Raw genomic sequence first — 27,081 nt, 5'->3', positions numbered from 1 at the left:
TGTGGGTGTTGTTGACACTGGTCGGTCGGTCGGTGGGCGGATGCGGGCGGATGCTGTCAGTCGATGTTTAAATACGGCCCTAGCCCTGGAGTTTGTTTCGGTGCTTCTGAGAATGATGGGCCCTGCAGGTACCTCAGCATACGAAGCATGGGCCAAGCTTCCGCAGCAGCACCGCCGCAGCACGTCCGTCTGCCCATCCGTATTCAACCCACCTTCGCCACGCCCGACTCGAGCGAAGCGAGAGGAGCAACCAGGGTCTGGGGCGGAGCCCCAGCCGCCGGAGGCTGTGCCCCACCCCTTACTGCGGGTCGAACCGTGAGCGACAGGGACCGGCCGCAGCGACTTTTGTTAGTTCATTCTCCGCCTCGACCACACCTCAGTACAAAATGACCTGCTCTTGCACACAGCTCGGTACCCGCTCGTCTCACCCGAGTACCCCTCTCGGTTCTTCGCTCGAAGCTGGTTTATCTCCGAATTCCCCTCTTTCTCCATCTAGCGGTCTCGGGATCCTTACCGAGAGGTATCTCTGCCTTGTACTATTTCTTCCCTGCATTCTCTCGGGGACCCTGCCGGGGCAAGATACACACACACACACGCACTATCTCTTATCTCCTCCTTGTGCTTCGTCATATCTCGACCCCGACTAACGCGACCGATAGGGCAATTAATAACTCCTTACCAACGGCGTTAGGACTTGGCTAACTGACTTGGGCGGTGTTAACGCTGGCCGCCGCTGTTAGTTAGGCCGGCTCGTTTTTTTTCGGCCCTGTGCGTCTGTCCAGGCCCCGCGGTCCATTTTGACTATAACGGTCTGCTCTTATCTCCGCGCTAGCCTGATCCAGAAACCGCATCGAACATTTCTCGGGGATACGCACCGGGGCCTGCTGGCGGGGATGGGACTGCCTCCGGCGGCTGGGGCTCCGCCCCAGACCCTGGTTGCTCCTGCTTCGCAGGAGTTGGCAGGGATCGTGTACGGAACCGACTCGAGCGGAGCGAGAGGAGCCATGGGGTCTGGGGCAGAGCCCCAGCCGCCGGAGGCAGGATGGCCCCCAGAGTCCGATTCGGGGACCCGAGAGGATCGTGAATGGGAAAAGCCGGGGTGGGAGTTATCGTGGTCACACGCAGACAACTCCGACTGTAAGAAGTCTGGAGTCGGTTGGACTGTGGCCAGATGACTGTGGAGAAGGGCTTTCCTCGTTTGGCAGTCGGGCTCGGGCCCCACTGGTCCGATGGTGGGGTACCCCACATTTGGCTCTCCGCCAACACCCATCCATCCACCCCACCTGAAACGAACTAACGAAAGACCGAACGACTGATCGGTCGCAGTTGTCACCGGCATCCCGACCCGATCCACACCTGCTGGCCGACTAACCACACCCCCACCTGAACTCACACCTCCCCCTCTCTCTCTCTCCCTTTCCCCCACCAGTACCCCTTCCGTTTGCTGGCCCGCCCACCCTCTCCCGCGAAGCGGGAGCAACCAGGGTCTGGGGCGGAGCCCCAGCCGCCGGAGGCACGCCGTGGCCTCCTCCCTGCCACGGCCGTTGGACCTTGCAGGTCGCTGCAATGCACCGGCAAACCGGCACTAGTCGGCGTGCCGCCGGCTCCGTGACCCACTGCATCTGACCCTGCTTGATGCGGCCGATCAGCTCTTGATGTGCAGCAGCTTACCGCACCACTGATCGAGGTCAACTGGCCAGGGCCGTGTTCGAGGGGGGTCTGCCTCCGGCGGCTGGGGCTCTGCCCCAGACCCCGTAGCTCCTGCTTCGCAGGAGTTGTTTGGGGGAACAGGCTGGTTTTTGGTGAGTGGAGGAATGGGTTGGGATCGTGCGATCGACGGAGTTGGTGGGTTTCCGGCCATGCATGGCTGGTGCCGGCTCCGCTGATCGGATCACTGCTGGCACTCGTTCCGAAGACCGGTAGCTAATGAGTTAATTTTCAAATGTAAGTAAATGTAAAGTGGTGGTGCAGCGGCCCGTGGAGTTGTATTTCAGTGCCTCCGGCGGCTAGGGCTCTGCCCCCAGACCCCGTGGCTCCTCTCGCTGCGCTCGAGTCGGCGCGTCGGGGGTCGCGGAAAATGGTAGGTTTTTCTGCTGAGAGTAGTTAGATTGATTGGTTCTAGAGTTGCTGGAATGTGATTCTAGCGTTTGTTGGTTTTCTCTTTTGGTAGAACAGAATCCGCTTTTGACGATAATCGCTGCAATATCCCATCTGTTTTGCACCCGTATACCAACGCGAGTCGAAAGATAAAGGAATGTTCATTTCTGTCGAAGAATACCCACTAACCAATTATAATCAATTGAATAATTCATTTTTTTCACCGAAAAGAATCATATGCCTAACGACAACCGGCGATGATGTACCTGGTCGTCTGCGCACCAATCGCAGGCTGCAGCGGCCAATCTTGAACAGACTTCATGAAAGTTGGCTAGAAAGAAAATTTCAAATACTTAGCTGGTCACTAACATGAATCGGTCGAGGTATTCTCAACACAAAGGCATCTTCAGCTCTTGATCCGTGAAAAGCAGCACCGCCACATCCAGGCATGGCGCCACATGGATGTTCACCTCTATTCCTGGTTCTGGTTAGACATAAAACGGCCTCCGATCCTCCGCCACAATCGTTATCGGACACCGCCACAGGGGACTAGGTTGGAATGAGATAAACACCGTTTACCGTTGACCATTCACTCTCACAATAGAGTGGCAAACTGAAATCCAGAAATCCAGAATTTCGGCTCCACTAAAATTAACTATATAATATGTGTTGGGATTCTCAAATCCTTTGTTTGACCTTTGTTTAACAGACCTTGTCTGATCTTGCCTGTCCTTATCAGACCCATCTCTTTTACAACAGCTGCATCAGGGCTTTAGATGAGATGTGGTTACTGATAAAAACGAGCTAACGACGGCTGATATCGAAAAAAGACTTAGTCACTTGAATAAAATAAAGTTCACTTGAGAATCGTGTGCCACAAAAAGGATACTCGGTACTCAATAGACTAACTGGTTTCTAGTGGCGAACCTTGACTTACGGTTAACCACTCGTATCACTGAACGAAATGGTGAAATGCTGCTAACTAATACTAAACAGGAACAAGTAACTATATTGGCCGTCCTTATCAAGTTCGTTGTAACTAAGTTAACTGCCGCCTGCTTCTTATCTACCAATCTGGACGACGAACAAGGGGTAATTAGATCTATCAAGCTAGCATTGGACCCCTACCTCATCTATCCCTGAGCTATCCCTGAGCTATCCCTGAAGAGCTGCAGTCAAGTTCCTCTTTCTCGATAAGGACTGGTCAAAGAACCGGGTTCTCCAATCCATTGTAAACACTATATACGGGTGCTCCAGGCACGCTTATGGCATGCTTAGAACATGCTTATGGCATGCTTATAGCATGCTGACGATATGCTTATTCCGCTTATATGCGCCGGCCAGTTCATTCTAGTCGAGAGGAGCTAGAATTATCACACTAGGGTGAGATATGGATGCACCGTTCAACGAAGAACGCATCAAACGCTGCTCATAGCCATGTGTGCATACGTCCTCATTTCATCCTAGTTCCGTTGATTAATTAATACATTGTTGAGCACGGCACGAAGGGCGATTAGTTTAGTTACCTGCTCAATCCACACCCTCATAACTCGACCCAACAGTCGATGGTTTTAGACCGGGCGATGCAATTGCGACGTGGGACCCCCAAACACGCCATCCAACCTACCGACTAACAATAATATCTGCACTGGAACCGATCCATTGTCCATTTTCCCCGTCCTCGCACCTCGCACGTTGCTTATCGACGTCCACCTCGCCGACTCCAGCAGATAGATCGACCTGCTTCTTATCTCTCAAATCGATCGCGCCATAGCCCCTATAAACCACCACCACCACCATCCATTACCCCCCAATAACACCTCAAACACCCAAACAACGACCTTTCAGCTAACATCCCTCACAAACTCCACACCCCCAGACGCTCATGTCTCCTCCTGACCGCCTCTCACCTACCTCTCCGCCAACGACTCGACACCCCGCTAGCGCGCTCCTCCTCCCGTCCCACCACACGACGCTCATTCCGGTCCTCACCAGCAATCTACACTCCACCCGCCAAGTCGGCCGCTGCAACAGGGACCACTTTTCATCGGCCACCAACACCGATCTGGGTTCCGGGCCTCTGCCTCCGGCGGCTGGGGCTTCGCCCCAGACCCCGCTGCTCCTCTCGCTACGCTCGAGTCGTTCCACCGACGGTCCCAGCCAACTCCTGCGAAGCAGGAGCCACGGGGTCTGGGGCGGAGCCCCAGCCGCCGGAGGCAAGTGCCGGGCCCCCCTGGAGTAATTCAGGGGAAGTACAGCTGCGAGATGCGACCCCACACGGTTGTCAGGGGAAGTGTCGCACCGATCGGCGGCAGGAATGGGGTGTGGTGAACGGCCGTGGGTCGGTTGTGGTAGATGGGAGTGGTAGAAGTGTGGGTGAGAAAAGTTGGTAGTGGGTGTTGGATGGCGAGGTCGAGGTCAGTTTTTGGAGCTCCCCCTGAGCTCGGGTCTTTTCCCCTGAAAAAGTACTAGCCGTGATGGGGTTGGGAGCACCAGTTGCCGGCGTTACTAAGCGATGGGTGTGCAGGAATGGTGCACAGGCCCGTGCGTCAGTATGCACGATCCTGGTCCGATTAAACGGCTAAATGAAGTCTAATTTCGAGCAGGAATGAGCTCGAGTTTACTTGGCAGCAACCGGCGAGCTCTTCTCCAGTCTACGACACAGGAGACCAGAAGCTAAACGGCTGAACTGCTTGGTTGGCAACGAACGAACCGTGACAACATAAATCACCAGCTCGAAAACAGGGTCACGAGTCACCAACTGATAACTGAATTAGGTAGTTTGAGACAGATGAGGACGCTGAAGAATCAGAAGCAGGAACGACTGACGAGTATTAAAACGTCTACAAAGCCACTCTGGAGCGTCGAACAATGAGCGAAACAATGGGCAGATGCCGAGGCACGTACCACGACTGCCAATTGAGGCGCTCAGACCGGAAAAACATGCTCGCAGAATGGGTTACTGGCGAGACAGCATGCATCTCCACCGGCCGATCAAGAATGTACAGACCGGCACGCATGTCAGACAGCGGTTGTCAGAACACAACCTAACAGGCAATAACAATCGGGCTTCACCAACCACACCACACCAAAAAGGGCCTCCAAAAATGCACCAGCTCACGCGAGATGCGCTCAACAATGAAGGCAGTCCGCCCTGGCGACTTGGCTGGGGTGCTGCCTCCGGCGGCTGGGGCTCCGCCCCAGACCCTGGTTGCTCCTGCTTCGCAGGAGTTGGCTGGGATCGTGGCGGAAAACGACTCGAGCGAAGCGAGAGGAGCCGCGGGGTCTGGGGCGGAGCCCCAGCCGCCGGAGGCTGCACCCCCCAGCTAGTGATCTAAACAAACACGCCTGAAGTGGATCACAGGTGATCGGGTGAGGGGTCTGGCGAGTGGTCATAGCGCTCGGTTATGAGGCAGATGTGTGTAGAGAGGCAGGCAGAACGGCCGCCGTGAAAGCACACGAGGAAGTTAGTTGTGGATATTGGTTATTGGTTATTTCATTATATTTTAATCATGTAACTTCGTATTGGACAGAGGTTGACTGGACATGTAGCAAGCGGCAGTGACTGACAAGCTGATTGATATACAAAATGCAGCAGTTACAGCTATTGCAGGAATTATCATAGAATAATTGACCGAATATTAATTCGTACTAAAACAGAATTGGCTCAGATTCAGGCCAGATCTATTGCACAGCAGCAGCTACAGCAGCACCAACAGCAGCAAGAAAGAAAACCACAAACCAGCTGGTACGAGCTCATACAGAGACCATTCCGACCGTTGATGTCCGCATTCATTGCCGCTTCTCTGGCAGCAGATATACATTCTCTGTTTGTTGTTGACGCAGCGATTGGCGGCAAATATGCTGGTGGGAATGCCAATAGCAGGTGCATGCACCAGCAGCTCAAACTGCAGTAACCGATTTTCGTTATTTTTTTGTGTACCCATTGCCGCATTTGGTCCCATTCCTCGATTCTGTATAAATACAAAAAACAAGCCGCTTTACGGTTTGTTAGCCAACGGAAATTATCATTTCTGCCTCTAGGTACCATTACTATTGGGGTTTGAATTTTTCTTGTTCTCACAACGCTCTTTTTTTTTAACACAACCAAAAAAATCCAACTAACTCTACTAATCATTCCTTTCACTCCTTACATTCATTGAAATTTCAAATATTACACATCAAAACACACGGTTCCTGCTGCTGGCGAGCCTTTTTGACCCCTAAACACTCGCTTATCCACTGGTTGCAACAAGTCACGGCAAATAACCTTGTTCAACAGACTTTCTGCACTGAAACGGACAGTGAAACACCACAACAAACATACCCAAATACGCTGCCACAATCCCACTGTGTTAGCCGCCATCCAAAACACACTCACACACCACTCGCCAAGCGACTCTGGTTTTGCATGGAGCCTCATTCACTTCACCACTAACAGTCTGATCATACAATGGACGGAGTAAGTACCTGACGGGGGGAGTGCCTCCGGCGGCTGGGGCTCCGCCCCAGACCCTGGTTGCTCCTCTCGCTTCGCTCGAGTCGTTGCGTCGACGGCCCCGGCCAACTCCTGCGAAGCAGGAGCAACCAGGGTCTGGGGCGGAGCCCCAGCTGCCGGAGGCAGCAGGGCACCCGAGTCTAGTGGCTAACAGGACAGGTCGTGTCGCGAACCAACGACGAAAATGCCCCTACTTTGATGGCCAATAGTAAGGGGCTGGCGGCGGCCGCCGCCGTGACCGCTGTAGGGAAGAATAATTCGAGGAAGCGGACTGCTCTGCAGACGCTGACCAATATTAATAGACAGCCACGGCAGCTCGATGCCAAGAACGTGCTGGTGGAGAAGGTTTCTATCTACAATGACAGTAAAGAAAAGCCCGGCAGGCAGACTAGTGCCGGAAACGCTATCTCGCGGAATGCCAGTATGGCCAGAAATGGCAGGGTGTCGCTACAACAGCAACAGCAGCAACATCAGCAGCAGCAGCATCAGAAGGAACTCGTTGATCATGACGGGTACCCTAATAGTGACGATACGGTCGAGGAAGAAGACGAGGAGGACGAAGAAGAGGACGATGATTACGAGGTCCATAATCAGTACTACCGTCGAACTGACGCCATGGAGGACATTGATACAGTCGAAGAGCTCGATATAGCCGACCATGTTCACAGAGGAACCAAAAGACCAGATACACGTATGGCTTCTGGTCGTGGAAGTGTCGAATATGAACAGGATTACGATACCGTTGAAGACCATCAGTCAGCAGTAGCAGCTGTAACTGGTGGTGGTGGTGGTGCAGGTAACAGAACCAGGGTTCATGGAATGCACAAACCGAGTTTCGACGAGTTCGACGATATTGAGGTCGAAGTGGATGACGACGAGGACGATGATGAGGATACAAGTAATAATAACGTGCTGCTGCACGACCTGACCGAGCCAACAGCTCTGGCAGTTATGAATATCGTCAACGACTCGGTTCTCAACCCAAATGCATTATTCCCGGTTTGGGAGCAGGCCGATAAGGAAGAACTTCGTCAGGCATACTATGAAATCCGCAGTCGACCGGGCATCCTCGACGAAGACGACGAAGATACTTACGATATTTCCATGGTCGCCGAGTACGGTGACGATATATTCGCATATATGCGACAGCTCGAGGTTAAAATGAGACCTAGTCCTGGGTATATGGACCTTCAGACGGAAATTCAGTGGTCAATGAGATCAGTGTTAGTAGACTGGTTGGTGCAAGTACACCATCGATTTAATCTGTTGCCAGAAACGTTGTTCCTGACAATTAATTATATGGACCGATTTCTGTCGATTAAAGTGGTATCACTCAGCAAGTTCCAGTTAGTAGGAATTGTAGCTCTGTTTCTAGCTGCCAAGTACGAGGAGATCAACTGTCCCTCGGTACAGGAGATAGTATACATGGTTGAAAACGGGTTCAGTGCCGATGAGATTTTAAAAGCAGAGCGATATATGATTGATCTGCTGGATTTTAATCTTGGCTGGCCCGGACCCATGTCGTTTCTACGTCGTACCTCGAAAGCTGATGACTATGATCTCGAGACCCGAACTCTAGCCAAATATTTATTAGAAATCTCGGTGATGGACGAGCGATTTGTAGGAGCACTTCCCTCGTGGATCGCTGCTACAGCTCATTATCTGGCCCGACTCATGCTCAACAGAGGCGAATGGACCAGTGCACACGTCTACTTTTCCGGCTACACGGCCGTCCAGCTCAATCCTGCTGTCGAAGTGTTACTAGAATGCTGTGAACACCCTCTAGAACACCACAAAGCCATCTACGAAAAGTACTCGGACCGCAAATTCAAACGGGCCTCGCTTTTCGTGGCTGATTACATGCGACGACGACGGGCCGCTGCCAATTCTCACACCGACTCTGTCTCCACCACGTCATCCTCCTCCTCAGTCTCGACCGCCACAACTGCCACCAGTGCCACTACCGCCACAAACGCCACTACTAATTAATGACTCTAGCCACTGCGCCACTCCGCCACACCAACACATTCACACACCCCGGAGACGGTCCAACGCACTTTAATACCAAGCCGCTTCATTTCATTCACATTCACTCGTTAGCAACTTCTCATTTCTAGACACAAAACTAATACAAAGCGTCATGACCGTGCTGTGTCGGCCTGCCTCCGGCGGCTGGGGCTCTGCCCCAGACCCCGTGGCTCCTCTCGCTGCGCTCGAGTCGGGCTTGGGGGTAGCTGTGCTCGGCGGGGAGTATCGGGGCACACTGGACATCCCCACGCCCGACTCGAGCGAAGCGAGAGGAGCCGCGGGGTCTGGGGCGCAGCCCCAGCCGCCGGAGGCACGTCTGCACCGCGTGCCACGCGCGCCCGGCACGTGACCCCATTATAGGCACGGCTGGAGAGGGTGGAAAAAAAAATCTTTTGTTCGTGGGTGCAGGGTTGGTGATGTGATAGAGCGGCAGGGTTGCAGCAGCGGATGTTGCCCGATTTTGTAGCTTGAGATTCACACACACTTACAGATTTTTGACAGAACAATTCGTTAGTGAAGAATTAAAAAGAATGTCGTCGCTTTCCGCTATTTCCCGAATCGCCTCAAGAGCTGTTGCTCGTTCCAGTTTTAGAATGGCCGGTGTATCTGGAGCCCGTGCCGGAGCCAGTGCTGCTATGTTGAAGATGGTTTCTGGTGGATCCAGTGGCGTTCGATCGTTCCATGTTTCCAGCAACCGGTTGCAATCGGGAGCTCCTTTGTCGGCTGCTGATGCTGAATTGATTGCTTCTTTGAAGAGCGAGATCAAGATCGAGAAAGAGGCCGATTTGGAAGAGCCCTCGATTGTCAAGAGTTTCTTGGAAACTTCTGGGTTCCAACTTGTCACCAAAGATGGTAAAGACGAGGTTAAACTTGTTCGTAAAGAAGGTAATGAGGTGATCCATGTTCATTTCCAAGTTTCTGATATTACCAATGGCGAGTCTTTCTTGGAAGATGAGGAGTCGTATGAAGAGCAAGAAGAGGGTGCTACTGAGGAGGACGAGGGTGCCCAGTTCGACGAGGAGGTATCTACTCCTATTAGACTCAATGTCGTTATTGAGAAGCCTAAAGGAGCTCTTGGAATCGATGCTATTGTTGAGCAAGATGTTATTCTCGTTGAATCGATTGTTCCTTACGAGTCCGCCGAGCTCGCCACTTCTGAGACCCCCGAGGCCGATTACACCCGTCGTAGCCAATACCAAGGACCTCCATTCTCTGTTCTCGACGAAAAGGTCCAAAACGCTGTTGAACAGTTCCTTGAATCCCGTGGTATCAACGGCGAGCTCGCTCAATTCGTCACCGAGTACTCGTCGTACCGCGAGACCAACGAGTACATTGCCTGGCTCGCCAGAGTCAAGGCCATCGTCGAGTCCGAGTAATCTCCTTCTTTCCTCTCTCTCTTTACCTGTACATATCTAATAATCGCTATTGCTAACTTCTACGGGGGGTTCTGCCTCCGGCGGCTGGGGCTCCGCCCCAGACCCCGGCTGCTCCTCTCGCTCCGCTCGAGTCGGGCTTCGGGGAACCAGACGGGTTATACGCGGGGTGGAACGACTGGCCTCCGGCGGCTGGGGCTCCGCCCCAGACCCTGGTTGCTCCTCTCGCTTCGCTCGAGTCGATGTGGGGGTCAGAGTTCAGTGGAATCATCTCATTTTTCAATCTACAACGAACTCCACGCCCGACTCGAGCGAAGCGAGAGGAGCAACCAGGGTCTGGGGCGGAGCCCCAGCCGCCGGAGGCAGGTCCCATTCGGTGATAAGAGGGTCGTTAGATTGGACATTTACACAGAGGAGTGAGGGGGACAATTATTTCTTGGACGAACGGGTCTTGAGATGGTGCTCGGGGATCCAGGACTCGTCGTAGCCGGACGAGGCAGCCTCGTCCTTTTCGACGGGAGCAGCAGCTTTCTTGACGGGAGCGGGCTTCTTTTTCTTGTCGCCGAGACGATCAAAGACAGGTGCAACGTAGGTCTTGGTCAAGAAGTAACCGATGAAACCAACAGTGACTCCGGTGATGATTTGAACCAGGATCAGACGCGGGTCGAACGACGAGATAGGAGGGTCGGCAATGAAAAGAGGCATTTTCTGGTCCAATTTGAACGAGAAAAACTCCTCATCGTGTTGCAAATAGAACACAAAGCCCAAATTGAACTCCTTAGGAGGCAGGTTGAACTTCAAACTGTGGGTGACCAATTTAGTCTCGCCAGGTCCAATACTAACAGGACCGATCTTGGCAATAGTCAAGTTGGTGAATACTTTATCAGGATTCTCTTTCTCGAAAACAGAACCACCAACAGCAGCAAGAACAAAAGGTAATCCACCTTCAGCAGGCATTCCATTAGTGAAATAGATTTTCACAGGAGTCTCGACATCATTGATCAGCTCAACCCCATAGTCCTTAATGTACTCGTCGGGGAATTGCACGTCCACTTTAAGAACTTCTTTATTTTCAGTGGCCGACTCGCCAGCAGCAAAAGCTACCGAACCAAGGGCCAAAAAACTCGACAAAATCGACGCCAATTTCATTATTCTTGATTATTTTTCCAATAGATTTCTACCGATATCGGACCTACCACAGCGCGAAATGTCACAAGCGAACAACCGCATTTTTCACCTCCTCCCCACACCTGCCAATCTCGAATGCCGTACGTGTACTCTATCTCACCAACCCCTACCCACACCGCCGCTCGGACCCTGGCGGGGGTCCGGGGGTATGCCTCCGGCGGCTGGGGCTCCGCCCCAGACCCCGTAGCTCCTGCTTCGCAGGAGTTGGCTGGGACCGTCGACAGAACCGACTCGAGCGGAGCGAGAGGAGCCGCGGGGTCTGGGGCACAGCCCCAGCCGCCGGAGGCAGACCGGGACCAGGACCGGGGGTTTTGTCTCCGACGGCTGGGGCTCCGCCCCAGACCCCGTAGCTCCTGCTTCGCAGGAGTTGGCTGGGACCGTCGACGGAACCGACTCGAGCGGAGCGAGAGGAGCAGAGGGGTCTGGGGCGAAGCCCCAGCCGCCGGAGGCACGAGCCCGCGAGAAAAAGGGAATGCAACCGGTTTATTTTGTAGGAGAACGGATAAAGGGGATGGGGGGATGCTACTCGTACAGGTCTGCGTCGGGGTTGTCGTGCGGGTCGTTGAGGATCACGGGTTTGGTGATTTTGGCTTTTCCTTTGCCTTTAGAGGTGGTCGTGGTTGTGGTGGTTCCGTTCAGAAGGGGGTTAGTGGAGGTTGAGTGGTTCGTGGGTTGGATTTGGAGTCGGTTGGATGCTGGTGGTTGAGTGGATGAGGGGAGTTGTGGGGGTTGTTGAGAGTCTTTTTTGCCTCCTTCGAAACTGGCTCGCACGTTGAGATAATGCTGGAGCTCCTCGGCACTGACACTGGGCACGAGCTCTCGTTGTGCTTTGTCGAAATCGGCCTCTGTCACTTGTACTTTGACGTCATCGTCGGTAGCGATATTACGGAACCACCACCGGGTCGTCACGTCGGGAAGATTGTGTGGAGCTCGCTGTTCGAGGTTGTATTGTTTGATTTTAGCGTCCACATCACCGGCGGTTCGTGTCATGGCATTCAGCATGGCATCCGAACTCATAGCATAAAAGTCGGCACCTGTATATGTGAATGGACACTTGGCAGCAATCTGTTTCAGAGATACGTCCGGTGACAAGGTAAACTTTCTGGTAAGAGCTTGTAAAATAGTCTCTTGCTTGTCATGAGTATCAGAGATACCTAGATACAGCATCTTGTCGAATCGACCAGGTCTCAAAAGTGCTTCATCAAGCAGATCCGGTCGGTTTGTAGCACCTACCACAAACACACCATCTCCTCCTTGTCCACTCATACCGTCCAATTCTGCCAGCAATTGTGATACTATTCTGTCCATGACACCACCAGAATCTCCAGATTTACCTCTTTTAGGAGCCACAGAGTCCAACTCGTCAAAAAATACAACACATGGTTTAGCATCACGAGCCTTTTGGAACACTTTACGAACATTGGCTTCCGACTCTCCAATATACATATTGAGCAGTTCGGGTCCTTTGACAGAAAAAAAGTTCAATGAAAATGTCGTTGCAATAGCCTTGGCAAGTAGCGTCTTACCAGTACCAGGAGGTCCATAAAACAAAATACCACTTCGTTTCTTGATCCCGTCACTGAAAAGCTGTGGGAACTTCAACGGCATCTCAATCGAATCAAGAATCTCCTTCTTGACTCCGTCTAGTCCTCCTACATCTTGCCAGCCCACATTAGGAATCTTGGGTGCACCAATTGAATCACTATATTTCGATCTTGCTTCGCCAATAGCTTGTTCAATGTCTTCGGGGGTGATTTTAACCAGCCCTTTACTGGACAGTACAAGGTCTCGCAAACTACACCCTTGACCACTAGCCACTTTTTGTAGTCTATTGATAGCTTTTTGTTTCGACATGTCTATAATTGACACCAGGTCTGGTGGAGTCAGACCGGCTGATTGTAATGCTAATGTCTCTAACGACACATCGTTTCGCAGCGTGAACCCTGTTTGGACCCGTCGCACATCAAAACCTGTCAGTTGAGTATTGGGCAGTGGCACTTCAGTAAGATACTTGAAAATTGCCTTACGTTCCGATTCTGAAGGCACTGAAACAGTGATTTCAAACTTGAATTTCGATCTCACCGCCTCCGACAGCCTGTCGACATCTGCAACTGTCGCCGAAAGAATAAACGAGTTCTTCTTCTTACTGCTTGTTCCAATGTACTCTTCAAAAGTATCTACCAAATTAGATACAAGACCACCACCATCAGTTCCGTCCTGGTCGTTTTTCTTGGCCAATGCATCAATGTGTCGAAGGACCACCAGACATGGGCTTATGGTACTAGCTCTGTCTAGTCTAGCTCTCAAAGTACCAATGGTCTTTGTATCATTATCTCCAGTAACAGAGTAGCAATCGATTTCAAAAACATGGATTCCCAACTGCGATGCAATACTTTTTAAGAGTGTAGACTTTCCAGCACCTCGTTTTGATGAATGCACAAGAATTGTCGTTTGTAAAGCAGCACCTTGAGGTGAGATGCTAGCTGCCAACAATCGACTCAAGTCAGCTGCATGCTTGAAGTTGTGTTTGTCAGAGAATCCATCTCCCTCAAGAGTTTGGCCATAATTAGGGTATCTATCAAGCGACAAATAGCTTCTCCACCCCAAAAGGGTACTGGGATGAGGTCCAGTAACAAGCCCCGATTGCACCATTCTAGTATGAGACGGATCAATAATACACTCTACATCACCAGGCTCATCATCTTCACCAGAGCCTTTTCCTGGTATTAAAGAAGTAATCTTGAACCATGCGACATCGTTTGGTCTACCAGCAGGAACCGCTCCCATATCAGTACTTCCATACAGAGTTTGAGCAAGCACTGTATCGATTGGAACAGCAATTATATCGTTTATTCTGACCACTCGACAACACGACTCAAAATACGTTCTCAATCCGGAAAGGAACGATTGCTGGAAAGATCTATCAGTAGTCACAGGTGACGCTAGTCTAGAAATTGTCACCTCTTTAGCGATTCTGACGAACCTCGAGATAGGGAACGTGCCATTACTGGGTTTCGAAATTTTAATAGTGCGAGGAGATTTCAGATTAAAGACCATTAAAGGCGAAACAAAAATCTCATTTGACGAAATAGTGTTTGGTTCAGGATACGAATATACCTTGACATGTCTCTTAAGACCGCCATCCGTCTCCAACAGTAACTGTTGAAACATAGTTAGTAAATCAACCCCACGAAAACGACTCGAGCGCAGCGAGAGGAACCACGGGGTCTGGGGCAGAGCCCCAGCCGCCGGAGGCAGGTCCCTCAACAAATAGAACATACAATATCACCAGACAAACTGCCGATTTTGGCAAGCTGTTCAATGCGAACATAAGCCACGCTTTCCATATCATCGAACGGTTCAGGAGTAGGGGTCAGGGTGTCGACAAAAATGGGTCTTTGGAGTACCGATACCGACAGAGTAGCCGAAGGACCATTACTGGCAGCCAGTGTGTTATCTTGGTCTTCATCGTCATCGACGTCGAGGAATTTCGAGATCTCGACATCCAGAGAGTCGTCCGATTCCAGTGAAGCCGAAGATGCATTTTGGATCATGCCAATACTTCCATTAGAATTAGGAGAAAGAAGAGAAACGGTGCTAACATGATTATCACAGACAACAGTGAGTTTGATTTTAGCAGGATCAAACAGACCCTGATCCACAGGTTCACAAATTCGAATACGACAACCGCCATCGACTTCAGGATGGAGTTCGCCCTGACGAAGAATATGCGACTGCCGTAGTTGCGTGAGTAGTATGCCATTATGAGGGTTATTTTGATGCTGGTGGTAGAATTCAGCATCCACACTGACAATAGCATGGGTTATATATACGGGATCAGTGTTGGCGATCTGGACCACCCGAGGTTGAGACGAGTTGGTGCCTACCGAGATGCTGTTTATCGACGATTTGATAGCACAAGTGTTTGGATTCAGAGCCTCGTCAACCTCTGCTCGAAAGAGTGTCCATGGAATACCCTGTAGCTCATTGGTCAGACACTGTATAGTGACATATTTGGGACTGGCCAGGTCTTCATATAGATCGTGAGATAACCGAACAGTATCATTAGGAATCTTATAAGATTCGATAATATTTGATTTGAACACCCGAGGAGGAATTTTCACTTTTTTCTCTTGGACATGGGTTTTAGTGTCAGATACCGCCGAAATTATGGATCCAGAGGTACTCAATCCCAGTTTATCCTGAGCATTGCCGCTACCATTGGTAGTTCCATTGGTATAAATGCTATTATCTACCGAATTAGTTTTGAGTCCAACAGCAGTCAGACTGTCAGAAACAGGCATTTCAGTGAACTTTGATTGTATCGGATCCTGATTGAAGTTGTTCTCTACTCGACGACCGTTCAGCTTGGCAGTTTTACCGTTGGCGATAAGATGTGATGCCGGTACCGAGGATTCCTCTACTGAAATCCGAGTGGGCATGACTCGAAAACAGCACTATTAGCTCTCTGCTGTCAAACCAATCCTCCAGTAATAATAGTAATAAAAATGATACCAAAAAACCAATTTCTGAGTCAATCTGGAATCAAAGATGCTAATTTAAACACAATGTGGGGTGAAATAGAGTGGATCCCGGGTCTTGAGGAGACCTGGGACCTCGATTCAAACTGGGGAACGTACCTAACCCTTCCCCACTTCAGCGACTTCAGCGAGTAGCGAGCCAGCAAATTCGGCAAAGAGCTTCTATGGGAATTAGCGAAGTAAAGGAAGTACCAAAGTTAAAATATGGTCAATATGGATTTGATAATGGCAAGAAAGTAGAAAGAAAAAAAAAGCTCTCAAAAACATAAATAAAAGGCCAATTGGTGACTCTAAAGTCATTCCATATCGGCCATTCTGAACATCACGTGACTTAATTTGAACCGAGGTCCGGGTTTGAGAGGGACTAAGTACGGGGAGCTCCTTGCAGACTGGATTCTACAGACCGAGTGTTTGTCATTCTGCAATTTATAGAGTATCTTTGAACGTCGTGAGTTTTAAAAGTATCCTATGAGAATGAAAGATAGAAAATCGGTAATCGAGGACGAAAACCTGATGGTATTCTATCTCCGCCAAACTGCCTGATCGAGAATACCACAGCCGAGTTTTTTTTTATTTTTATTTTGAATTTCTTTTTTATTTCACAGGATATCGGTTTCTGTATTGATTTCTTCAAGTCGATCTAGAGTTTATCGCGATTGAGTGGCATTTCTATTCTAATCTTCGGAAGTACTTGGAAGCCTCGGTCATACCACCACCGTCAACCCGGCGATAAACCACTGGATTCTCGATGAAACTCCTGCGAAGCAGGAGCTACGGGGTCTGGGGCAGCGCCCCAGCCGCCGGAGGCAATCTGGCAATGGCAACGAAGACAAAATGGTTCCTGATAAGAGCCGGCAGCGGGATATGACCGGCGAAGCTGACATGCAAGATAAGTCGACGTGTAGCCCGATATGGCAATAGATATAATAAAGGTTGTTATCATGCATTGAGAGGAGATCTAGACCACAAAACCAGCAATTTATTATTACACAAAAAAAAAAAAATTCCGTCAAAACTAACCTCTTTAGTAATGAGAGAAGAAGAATGAACAAAAATAGATAAGGTGTTAGAGAACAAGAGTATAGTACAAAGAAATGAATAAAATATTTGGATCCTTAAAAGACGAGCAGAACGATAACCAGACCAAGGGCCGAGGACATGAGATCATCGGGGTTCCAGGCCAATTTGGCAGCCGAACCAGTTTGAACTCCAGTGGGAGGGGTTGATTCGGTGATGGTGACTACAGTAGTGACTCCCGAAGTGGTGATGGTAGAAGTGACAACTACAGGAGGAGTGGTGGTAGTGTTGACAAAAGGACCAGCAGTGGAGTTGGTGACCAGTGGAGTAGTGGTGATGACAACAGGTACGCTCGAGTTGGTCACCAAGGGGGTGGTGCTATTAACTATTAAGGGCGATGAGGTGGAGTTTGTGACTATAGGAGCGGCTGTAGTAGAACTGTTGGTGACAATTGGAATAGTGCTAGCCACTGAAGTGTTGGTGACAATGACAATGCTAGAAGATGTGAAGGACGAAGTGACATTAACCACAGAACTGGTGTTCTGAGCACAGACAGCCGAAATGGCAAGGGCCAAAGTACTGATAATAGAAATGACTTTCATAATGATAATTTTTTTTTAGTAGATTTTTTTTAGATGATTTGTTCGATGAGCAGTTGCTTCAAGTAACAATAGAAACAAGACGTTTGGTGGCGTATATAATTAAACAGAGACGAATTTCTGTAATATCAACGATTGGACACGGGTGCTGCTGTTATCAGAATGAAGTATTCAAGTATTCGACACAGTTCTAAGATAAAGTAGTACCTGCAGCAAGAAAAGTGGCAGCGGAGTGGTCTGTATTTATAATAAATTAATTACAATGGAACTTTTTACAATGAAATAATGAACTATTGTCGAGATAGGCTTGGCTGGAAAACATTGCCCACTGACCAAAAGGCAATTAAACTATCCTGGGTGCGTCGTAAAAATACTTGCTACTCCAGCAATTCCTACACTACGGAGTCCTTGTCTGGGCAAGCCAAGTGTGGGCAAAAAATAAAATAATGAGCTAAAAATATTTTCTTATTTTTTGCAACTGGTTCGGTTTAGTCCGCTTGTGAGTTCGTTCGTGTGGGTTACGAACAGTACGAACAGGTTGTGGCCCTAGGTATCAGGGCACATAGCGGGGACCCTAGCTATTCTTAGATTAACTTGTGCATGCAGCATGTAAGACACATGTGTCGGTCGCTGCATTGAGATAAGCGATTACCATATCCGATGCATGGTCAGTCAAAAGTAGTTTAGTAATGCTGAGGAAGTGGGCCTAGTAGTGAAGATTGGAGTAGGCTTAGTAGCAGATGGAGCGAAGCGGATGTACTATGACCCAATAACCAAGACCTACACACTACTTTCAGTGGCTATGACAAAATGACTAATGGGTTAATTTGACTGAGTAGCTCTAGATTCGGGTGTACTATACAAAATAGACCCACACTATACATATACAGTGAGTACAATAGACAGTTCTGAAAGGTTTTAGCTTTGTAGTATTTGAGTAGACGGCTCTGTCAGTTGATAAGTCAGGGTAGTAGACCCATACTAACACCTGGTAACTGACAGCATTAGTTTGGATGGGCAATGTAACAGAAGGGCCGTGTGTCAAGAAATATGCAGTTAAAAAAATATACATGGCCCAACTTCTAGCAAACGGCGAATGCGAACATGGCGGCCAACGGCCAAGTACGTCATTGAAAAATTCGATGAAGGCAAGAAATAGCGTGGGCCATGAAAGATGATGATATCGGTTTGCCAAATGTTAGAATGGCAAGTTCGGACTTGCTTGACAAAATACGGCAGCCAAATAGGTAACATCGTATAATATTATTTGGTTATAATTAGACAGAGATGTACGGAAAAAAATTGACCGCAGAAAAAGCAATAAATATTAGACTGACGTCAACCTTAGAAAAAACTGTGGACATAAGAGCATTAAGAGAATTGAGAGCAGCATTTCATCACCGCTTTAGATCATGAACATAGAAACAAGACAGAAAAGAAGAGAAGGAACAATGGCCAAGTTGAGACCGGTCAGACTGGAACCAGAACCTTCGGCAGGGAGAGTGGATATTGAAGTGGTTTCGGCAGCTACGGATGAAGGAGAGGAAAGAGACAGAGAAACCCCAATACTGACGGGATGAATGGATCCAGCAGAGACAGAAACGGTAGTGGTAGTAGTGATCACTGAGAATACAGTGGAGACAATAACAGATGGGACGACAGTGGGGCAGATGGGAGGTGGAGGAGGTGTAGTATAGGTCGAGTTACTAGAAGAAGTAATAGGTAAAGACGAGGTGCTAACAATGAGAGAGGAGGAAATTGGTGTGCTAGGAGTGTTGGAGGTGGTAGTTGTGGAGTTACCGAAAGGCGAGGATGAGATACTAGGACGGATGGATGAGAGTGAACTGGAGCTGAGGGCTGAGGAGGTTGTAGATCTTGAACTGGTAGAAGTGCTACTACTAGTACTGCTAGTAATAGAAGTTGAAGTTGAAGTCGAGGTGGATAGTGTAGAGGACGAAGAAGAAGACGAAGTAGACGACGACGACGACGTAGAAGACGTAGATGACGACGTAGATGACGAAGAGGAGGTAATCGATGAAGAGGTGGATGTGCCAGAGTTGACAGCAGGAGTAGAGGTGGGAGTAGAGCTACTCACAGGAAGGGTGGTGGACGCGGTAGAGAGATGGACAGTGCAAGGACAGTGTCGTGTGATATAGATTGTGGTGGTTACAGTTACAGTAGTTCCGCCTTGGGTGACAGTGACAGTTTTGGTGCTGGTAATGATAGTGCTTCCTGTACTAATGACAGTAGTGGACAGAGCTGAGGTTGGTGGTGGAGTAATGGTGCTTGAAAGTGAGGTGACTGACGAGCTGTTCAAGAACAAAGTCGAGGAAGCAGCGAGGCTAGACGTTGTAGGAGAAGTTGAAGGAGTAGGAGTAGGAGTAGTAGAAGTAGTCGAGGTAGTAGAAGTAGTAGAAGTAGTCGAAGTAGTAGAAGTAGTAGAAGTGGTAGAAGTAGTAGAAGTAGCAGAAGTAGCAGAAGTAGTAGAAGTAGTCGAGGTAGTAGAAGTAGTAGAAGTAGTCGAGGAAGAACTCAATACACTTGAACTGGGAATAGGAAATGGAAAAGGACGAACAACAACCGAAATAGGGATACAGCCATCAGGAGCCCCATCCGGTTCAAAAGTGAGAAAGTACTCATTGCGAGAGTAGTCGTAAGGGTCGTTAATATTTTCACAAGCAAAAAAGCAGTCTGAAGAGCCATCAAGATTAAGGAATCCATCAGTGACGGTGAATTGGTTTTCATTAGAACCAGGGGCAAACGCCACGACAGAGCCAAAAACAGTCAGTTCGAGAGTAGCTTGAGGAGTCAAGTCCAGGCTAACTGTATAGTCAACATCATCAAACACAAACGCTTCACTACCACCACCAGGGACAATGGGCAAGTAATTAATGCCAGCACCCTCATGGATAGAAGTAATACCCGCGCCATCAAGAGGGGTTCCAGGTGCCGAAACGAAGAACTCCACTGAGCTATTAGTAGCAACAGCGGCCGTAGCCAATATAGCCAATAAACTAAAAGTGGTCGAGTTCATGACTAACGATCGGGACACAAAGGTAACAATAATAACAAAAATAACAACGAATAACGACTGATTTATATGTACTGGTACCGGTTGTTAAACTAAGCGAGTGACAGTAACAACCTACCTTGATAAACACTATTATCAAGTCTGGAAGTCGGGAAACAAGGTAGAGAAAGTAAGAAAAAGACAAGCTCATATGGGAAAACTGCCATTTTTATACCACATACTCTCGACAAGGGTAGACCCTGGCACAACATCTGTTGTAACACCACCCATCGACGCATCGACCCCTGTCGTGCATCGAGATCAAGATCTGCGCGGCGCAAGACCCTGCATACCAACTTGAAATTTATGATCTCTAATTATAGCTATTGGCTCATTGACTGGGTAACAGTCCCCTTTGAATACACCATCGGGACATAATTCGCTCATAAAAACTCGAACACCGTTACTCTGCCTCGAGATTGGGTCCACACAACCCTGCATCGAGGCACCATCAACCCCTGTCATCCCCGACAGGCCCCTATCCCTGTCAGGGCCCTTCCAGAGGGTGACTGCCTCCGGCGGCTGGGGCTCCGCCCCAGACCCCGCCGCTCCTCTCGCTTCGCTCGAGTCGTTGCGTCTCCGGTCCCAGCAGTTCAGGGGTAGTTCGAGCGTGCATGAACGGGGCTGTTCAGAAGTCCGGAGTTTGACAGTTTTATTAACGAGAAAGTCCCTAGAAATATAACCACGAGGCAGCCCGACGCCCGACTCGAGCGCAGCGAGAGGAGCAGCGGGGTCTGGGGCGGAGCCCCAGCCGCCGGAGGCATGTCCCCACCCGAACAGACACACTCAGTCCTTTTTGGGTTTCGAGAAAGAGATGATGCTGACGAGACGGGAGTAGAAGTCGGCCGAAATGAGCAGCGGGATGACGAATGTTGGAAGGTAGAGGAAGAAAAGGTTGGACCGTTCGGAGAAGTCGAGTCCGTCAATGAACAGGACTTCAGTGAGACATGCCAGAGTCGTTATGGCAGCTTCAATTCCGTAGACAAGACTGGCGGGATAGATTCTTTTGTCGTCTCTCCAGAGAGCTATAGCCGCCAGCACGAAAAATGGCACCTGGAACAGCAGCTCGACCCATACAAAAGTCTGTAACCACACAGGCCGTGACAGAACCAGCAGATCTTTATTCTCTTTGATATGAAAGTCACCTAGACTAATCTGAACTGGCAATAAATACTTCCTTGGAACCGCAATGGTCACGTCAATCAGCAGAGTAATCACCAGGTGAACAGCGCTGCACGGTGTTAGAACGCCTCAACTCTCATCGTTCTCTCTCTTTCTTACTCAGATACAAGCACACTTACAAATAAACAGCATACACCCTGTCTCTAGTACGCTGCCAACAGCTCGAGCCCACAGCTGACTGGTCTGCCATAGTTACCCCTGTGAAACAAGTGTCAATCGACCGTGAAGTTCGTGATGTCCGTCGCTGCATAAGCGACATGTTTTGCGTGGCGGGTGTGCCTCCGGCAGCTGGGGCTCTGCCCCAGACCCCGTGGTTCCTCTCGCTTCGCTCGAGTCGTTACTCCACGGTCCCAGCAACCTCCTGCGAAGCAGGAGCCACGGGGTCTGGGGCAGAGCCCCAGCCGCCGGAGGCAGAAGGCGACCCGGGGGATGCTACTTGGCTTTATTCTCTAAAACGTCTTTGGCCTCGTTGATTTTGACTGCCAGGTATGAAGACCCGCCTTTGTCAGGATGGTTGAGGAGCATTGTTTTGCGATGTCGGCGTCGGAGCTCTTCGCGAGTCAGGTACCGAGCGGACGTGGCGATTCCGAGGATCTGGAGCGCCTCTTTCTCGGTCATTTTTTGTTCGAAACCGCCATGGAGAAACTTGGTGTTTTTACTGGCTGGTCCATTAGTGGATATGCCAAAAGCTTCAGGAGGGTACTGCTTGAACCTGGCGTATGCCCTGATACCGGCCCGAGTCTGTGAGTCCAGTTAGCGACCATTTTTCAGCAGCAGTGGGAGACTTGATCCGGGGTCCTGATACTTACGGTTGTGTATACTACAGCCAGTCCGAGCCCCACAATAATGGGCAAGACCATTTCATAAAATACAGGCTTCCATGCCTAGTCTGTGGAGAATGTGAAATAGTAGCAGTTGATCTGGTCAGAACAGAGAGATCATAAAGTTTGGTTTCAAATCAACATCAACATCAACCTGTAATTGTATTACTAGATAGCGTAAAAGCTGATACATCCCTATAAGGGACTCTGGACGCTGGACTCTTATACGGCATGGCAATACGGGTCAGAAATGTCCCGAAAAATCGAGCACAAAAGCCGGTCAATTGATTATATATCAAAATTAAAAACAATCCACAGAAACACCAACCCCACACAAAAACGACTCGAGCGAAGCGAGAGGAGCCACGGGGTCTGGGGCAGAGCCCCAGCCGCCGGAGGCAGACCCCCGTCAATGCAGGGTCCACCGCCGCAGACACGCTGATTACCCCTGTGAAGCTGCTGGTATTGAAGTTCATGCAGATGATCACAGTTGACCACGGAGAGCGACAGGCGAGCTAGGGGTGACCGTGGGCAGCCAGTGGTGTTTAACAAGAGTCAGTAGCGAAAATAAAAAAGAAAGAAAAGAGAAGTGGAAATTGAAATAGGGAGCGAAAGAAAGGATTGAGGAGTGAATTGAAATTTATAGAGAGAACTGGTGGCTGGCTAGGAATCATGCTATGGCCGTCATCCACGCCGGATAGGATAGTACTGCCAAGTCTGGACGGCAAGAAGATTGCGAATAGTCTGAAAGATGACAATGAGATCATTGATTTGGCATTACATGATGCAAGCTACATGCTTGTTGTATTGACTAAGAGGGCGATATATGTGTATCGACTTAAGCCTCTATGTCCCGTGCTGGTATATGCTCGGTCGGAGCATTCAATTAAGACATATGGAGAGAATGTTCAGGTGGTAATAAGACCAGATGGGAAGATGATTGGTGTATGGACAAGCGATAGTGCGAGTAAAAATGATATTTTGCTTTTTGAAGTTGGAGATGGAATTGGATCAGCCTCGGCGAGTGGTGTAGATGAAGAGGACGACGGCTCGTCACTGTATTCGCTGGGTGCTTCATCTTCAGGACCAGCTGAGGTGTGTAGATTCGTGCGTGCTGACCATTTTGTATCGTATGATACTCTGGGGTCGCTGCCTGAACTACGACAGATTAAATCCAGTGATTCTGCCGACCAGGGTTTCCAGCAGCAACAGCAGCAGCAGCAACCATCAAATGCTCAAGTTCGCAGGATAAGTGATGCTGTGAGAAACGGCCAGATTAGCGGGTCAGGGCCAGTGTCTGCTGGTGCTGGCGGTGGACCGAAAAGTAGAAAAAATAGCGTGGCTTCCAGCATTGGCGACAAGTCTCTGAGCAGTGCAGGAGGGGCTAACGACACGGGGTTCTACAATAGCTATAGTCGACGACAGTCATTCAGCGAATCGCTTATACAGACATATCCCGGTCCAGGAGAGGCTCTGGGTGTCAGAGAGATGAGAATACGGTTTTGTGGGGTTATAAAGGACCATGTTCGTACTAGTGATGCTGATGACACTGCTGCTAATGGCCACAGAAGCGAGTCAGGAGGGTCGGGAGTCGATAAAGAACTCCAAACTGATTCAGACAAGGCTAATGGAGGAGAAAGTGAAAAAGCACAGGTTGAAAATAGCCCTGCTGGACCGCATTTTACATCGATAATTCCTTTAGAAGAGTATATCATGGTGTCTACAACAGAAGTAACAAAGTTCTTCAAATGGCACAATGAGAAGATTACATCAGAACCAGTATATACGATTGTGCATTCGGAATTAGAATGGCTTGACAGCGACCGAAATGACAAAGAATCCGGAAAAGAACTAGCGTCTCAATCGGGCTACAAAAAAATCGTCCACATTTCCCGTAGCAAGGCCATGTCTCTTTTCTCTATAACGACACAATTAGGCTCTGTATACTCGGCTACTCTGACAGAGTTCAATAAAGGCAGTACAAACAAGTCGAAACCAGCATCTATGGTTTTTAAAGGTTACATTTTGCATTCATCATCACCACCATCAGATGGGCCAACATTACCCCCGGCCATATCATCTTCAATAAATGCACGGTTCAGTGAAATAGCAGTGGCATGCTCTAACGGGTCAATCTACTTGTACAATATTAGAGACTATTCAGGTACATCAAAGCTACTGAATAAGATGGACTCGCCGTCGTTTTCATCATCAGGATCACCCAGGTGTCTGAGCTGGTCGTCTGACGGATGTACTTTATTGGCAGGGTATGAACATGGCTGGATCCTATATTCTGTATATGGAATGACCAACGCGTCGTCTTTTCTTATTAAAAACGACCAGAAAACAAAAGAGACTTGGCTAGGAGGAATTAAAAAAGTGTGTTGGACATTTTCTGGCGATTCCGCCTTTATACTGTCATCAGAGGGATCCAGACAGGAGTTCTGGTGTCAGGGATTTCTTAAATGGGGAGCAGTTGGCACTTGGACTCACGACAATCTTAAACGACCGGTTCTTCTTAAAGAGAGCAACAAGATACTTATATACAGAGGTCAAGAACAATCCGATCTGACCACGATTGACAGAGATGCTCTGCTATGGTTGACTGTGACGATACCTGGAAACTACATGGCAGAAAACTGGCCCATACGGTACGTGTCGTCGTCAGCTGATGGTCGATATATTGCCGTGGCAGGGGTTCGAGGATTAGCACATTACAGTCTATATAGTGGAAGATGGAAGCTATTCACCGAGGAGTATATGGACAAAGAAATTTCGGTGCGAGCAGGTATGATTTGGTATGGACATTTTCTGATTGTGGCTGTTGATACTGATCAGTACAAGTATGAGATCAAGATCTACTCGCGAGAGCTGGAACTAAGCTCGTACTACGTGGTAACATCAGAGGAGATTGGTGCACCAATCCTAAAGATGTGTGTGATTCAGAATCTTCTTGTCGTGTATGCTCATGACAACAATGTATACTTTTACCGCATCACGTCAATCAGTGGTAACGACATTCGGTCGCTTGACCTTGAACATAAGATTTCTCTTAACGGACTAGTTCACTCACCAGCACGTGTGAGGTGTATAGAAGGTCTTCTCGCTGATAATCAAGACCCTACCATCCCCATTACTGCCGATAACTTGAAACTTGTATTCCTAGTAGATGGAATGCTGACTATTTTCGAGCCAGCCAGTGGACCACCGATCACCTCGTACAAAAAGCATCTTCTCCATCACAGTATCGAATACTACTTCATCACTCCGCCAGGAAAAGATAACTCGTATCATTGCATGCTATGGGCTTTTGATGGCACTAACATGCTTGTCTGGATCAAGGACTACAACAGCCAGTTTTCGTCAATCAAGCCAGCTGTGGTTCCTGTCGAGTCGTATCCTATAGCAGTGCTCATGGACAAAGGTATTCTTACAGGAATTGAAACAGACACTCTGCCATCCAGAGAAAACTATTTTACATACTTCAAGTTCTGGACCAGTACCCAGCTGTTTGTGCCGTTTATTCTTGAATCGGTACTGAAAATGGGCAACTACGAGAAAGCCGTTACCATTGCCAACGAGTACAAACACCTGAAATACTTCAGCCATATTCTCGAGATGCTCTTGTACCAAATCCTGATATCTGAGGGAGCTGAAGCAGACCCCGACTCGCTGACTCCAGCAAGCGCTCAAGGACAAACCGAGGGTGATGCCAGTCCTACTAGCGACTCGCAATCGGACATATCCGAGAACTCACTGCTTGTCAAAGCAGCGGACCTGGTGTTCCAGTTTCCCCAAATGCTAGATATTTTCCTCGGTTGTACCCGGAAAACAGAAGTCAAGTACTGGAAACGGCTGTTCAAAGTCATTGGCTCGCCACAACAACTGTTCGAGCGATGTGTATTATTAGGCAAACTCAAGACCGCTGCTGGCTACCTCCTGATTCTTCACAGTCTATCCAAAGGCACCGATGATGCCCGAGACAACACCGTCCAACTGTTCAAACTGGCGTACGAAAGCGGCGACTGGGACCTGTGTAAAGAGCTCACCCGGTTTCTGACCGCTGTTGACCGTAAGTATTCTGGTTGGGAGACGTGCCTCCGGCGGCTGGGGCTCCGCCCCAGACCCCGCTGCTCCTCTCGCTGCGCTCGAGTCGGGCGTGGGGGGTGGCATTACTAGATTTTTCGAGTGAGGGTGATACTAACAAGGTCAGCATCGATGGAACTTCTACGAGAGACGGTCGAGTCGGTCGGAGTGCCATTAAAACAGTCTCAATGAAGGCTCTAAATGCATAGTAATTCATGATATATTAACACCAATTCACTCCCGACGCCCGACTCGAGCGCAGCGAGAGGAGCAGCGGGGTCTGGGGCGCAGCCCCAGCCGCCGGAGGCAGCAGGTCCTCCTAGAAATCAGGTCATGAGTTAAATTAATCGTATGTCTATGTACTCAGGCAGGCTATGCAGTTCCCTTGATGAATCTGCTGACGAAGTCGCTAGCAGGCAGCTTTTGGATGGTTTTTTCGTCGTCGGCAAAGAACTTGAGAACGTGGGGTCCTTGCTTCCAGAAGTTGATGGTTTCTTGGTACTCCATCTGGCCCTTGGCTAGCAGGATGTTGGATACGGCATTGTCGTTGACGAATCTGTGACGCTCGAACTCTTGTCTTA

The 27,081-nt window shown here is 49.3% G+C and overlaps 7 protein-coding genes across 7 annotated transcripts; 4 read left to right on the top strand and 3 right to left on the bottom strand.

Moving 5' to 3' along the window:
• Positions 1-6,793: 6,793 nt before the first annotated feature.
• CLB4 (B-type cyclin CLB4) lies at positions 6,794-8,584 on the top strand (the record flags this gene model as incomplete). The annotated part of the gene is made up of 1 exon (XM_018878059.1): positions 6,794-8,584. The coding sequence occupies one exon, from the start codon at positions 6,794-6,796 to the stop codon at positions 8,582-8,584; it is 1,791 nt and encodes a 596-aa protein (XP_018735400.1).
• Positions 8,585-9,153: 569 nt separating this feature from the next.
• MAM33 (Mam33p) lies at positions 9,154-9,999 on the top strand (the record flags this gene model as incomplete). The annotated part of the gene is made up of 1 exon (XM_018878058.1): positions 9,154-9,999. One exon carries the CDS (start codon positions 9,154-9,156, stop codon positions 9,997-9,999), a length of 846 nt encoding a protein of 281 aa, XP_018735399.1.
• A 426-nt stretch (positions 10,000-10,425) lies between these two features.
• Positions 10,426-11,145, bottom strand: AWJ20_1199 (uncharacterized protein; the record flags this gene model as incomplete). Its single annotated transcript, XM_018878055.1, has 1 exon — positions 10,426-11,145. The coding sequence occupies one exon, from the start codon at positions 11,143-11,145 to the stop codon at positions 10,426-10,428; it is 720 nt and encodes a 239-aa protein (XP_018735398.1).
• Positions 11,146-11,706: 561 nt separating this feature from the next.
• Positions 11,707-14,355, bottom strand: PEX6 (AAA family ATPase peroxin 6; the record flags this gene model as incomplete). The annotated part of the gene is made up of 1 exon (XM_018878053.1): positions 11,707-14,355. One exon carries the CDS (start codon positions 14,353-14,355, stop codon positions 11,707-11,709), a length of 2,649 nt encoding a protein of 882 aa, XP_018735396.1.
• Positions 12,491-12,730, top strand: AWJ20_1198 (uncharacterized protein; the record flags this gene model as incomplete). The annotated part of the gene is made up of 1 exon (XM_018878054.1): positions 12,491-12,730. The coding sequence occupies one exon, from the start codon at positions 12,491-12,493 to the stop codon at positions 12,728-12,730; it is 240 nt and encodes a 79-aa protein (XP_018735397.1).
• Positions 14,356-14,447: 92 nt separating the features above from the next.
• Positions 14,448-15,626, bottom strand: PEX6 (peroxin-6; the record flags this gene model as incomplete). Its single annotated transcript, XM_018878052.1, has 1 exon — positions 14,448-15,626. The coding sequence occupies one exon, from the start codon at positions 15,624-15,626 to the stop codon at positions 14,448-14,450; it is 1,179 nt and encodes a 392-aa protein (XP_018735395.1).
• Positions 15,627-23,086: 7,460 nt separating this feature from the next.
• Positions 23,087-26,593, top strand: AWJ20_1195 (uncharacterized protein; the record flags this gene model as incomplete). Its single annotated transcript, XM_018878051.1, has 1 exon — positions 23,087-26,593. The coding sequence occupies one exon, from the start codon at positions 23,087-23,089 to the stop codon at positions 26,591-26,593; it is 3,507 nt and encodes a 1,168-aa protein (XP_018735394.1).
• Positions 26,594-27,081: the final 488 nt, after the last annotated feature.

Source organism: Sugiyamaella lignohabitans, chromosome A (genome assembly GCF_001640025.1).
Source record: "Sugiyamaella lignohabitans strain CBS 10342 chromosome A, complete sequence".
NCBI classification, from domain to species: domain Eukaryota; kingdom Fungi; phylum Ascomycota; class Dipodascomycetes; order Dipodascales; family Trichomonascaceae; genus Sugiyamaella; species Sugiyamaella lignohabitans.
Note: the sequence above shows the minus strand (reverse complement) of the source record. Positions and strands in the feature narration are given on the sequence as shown.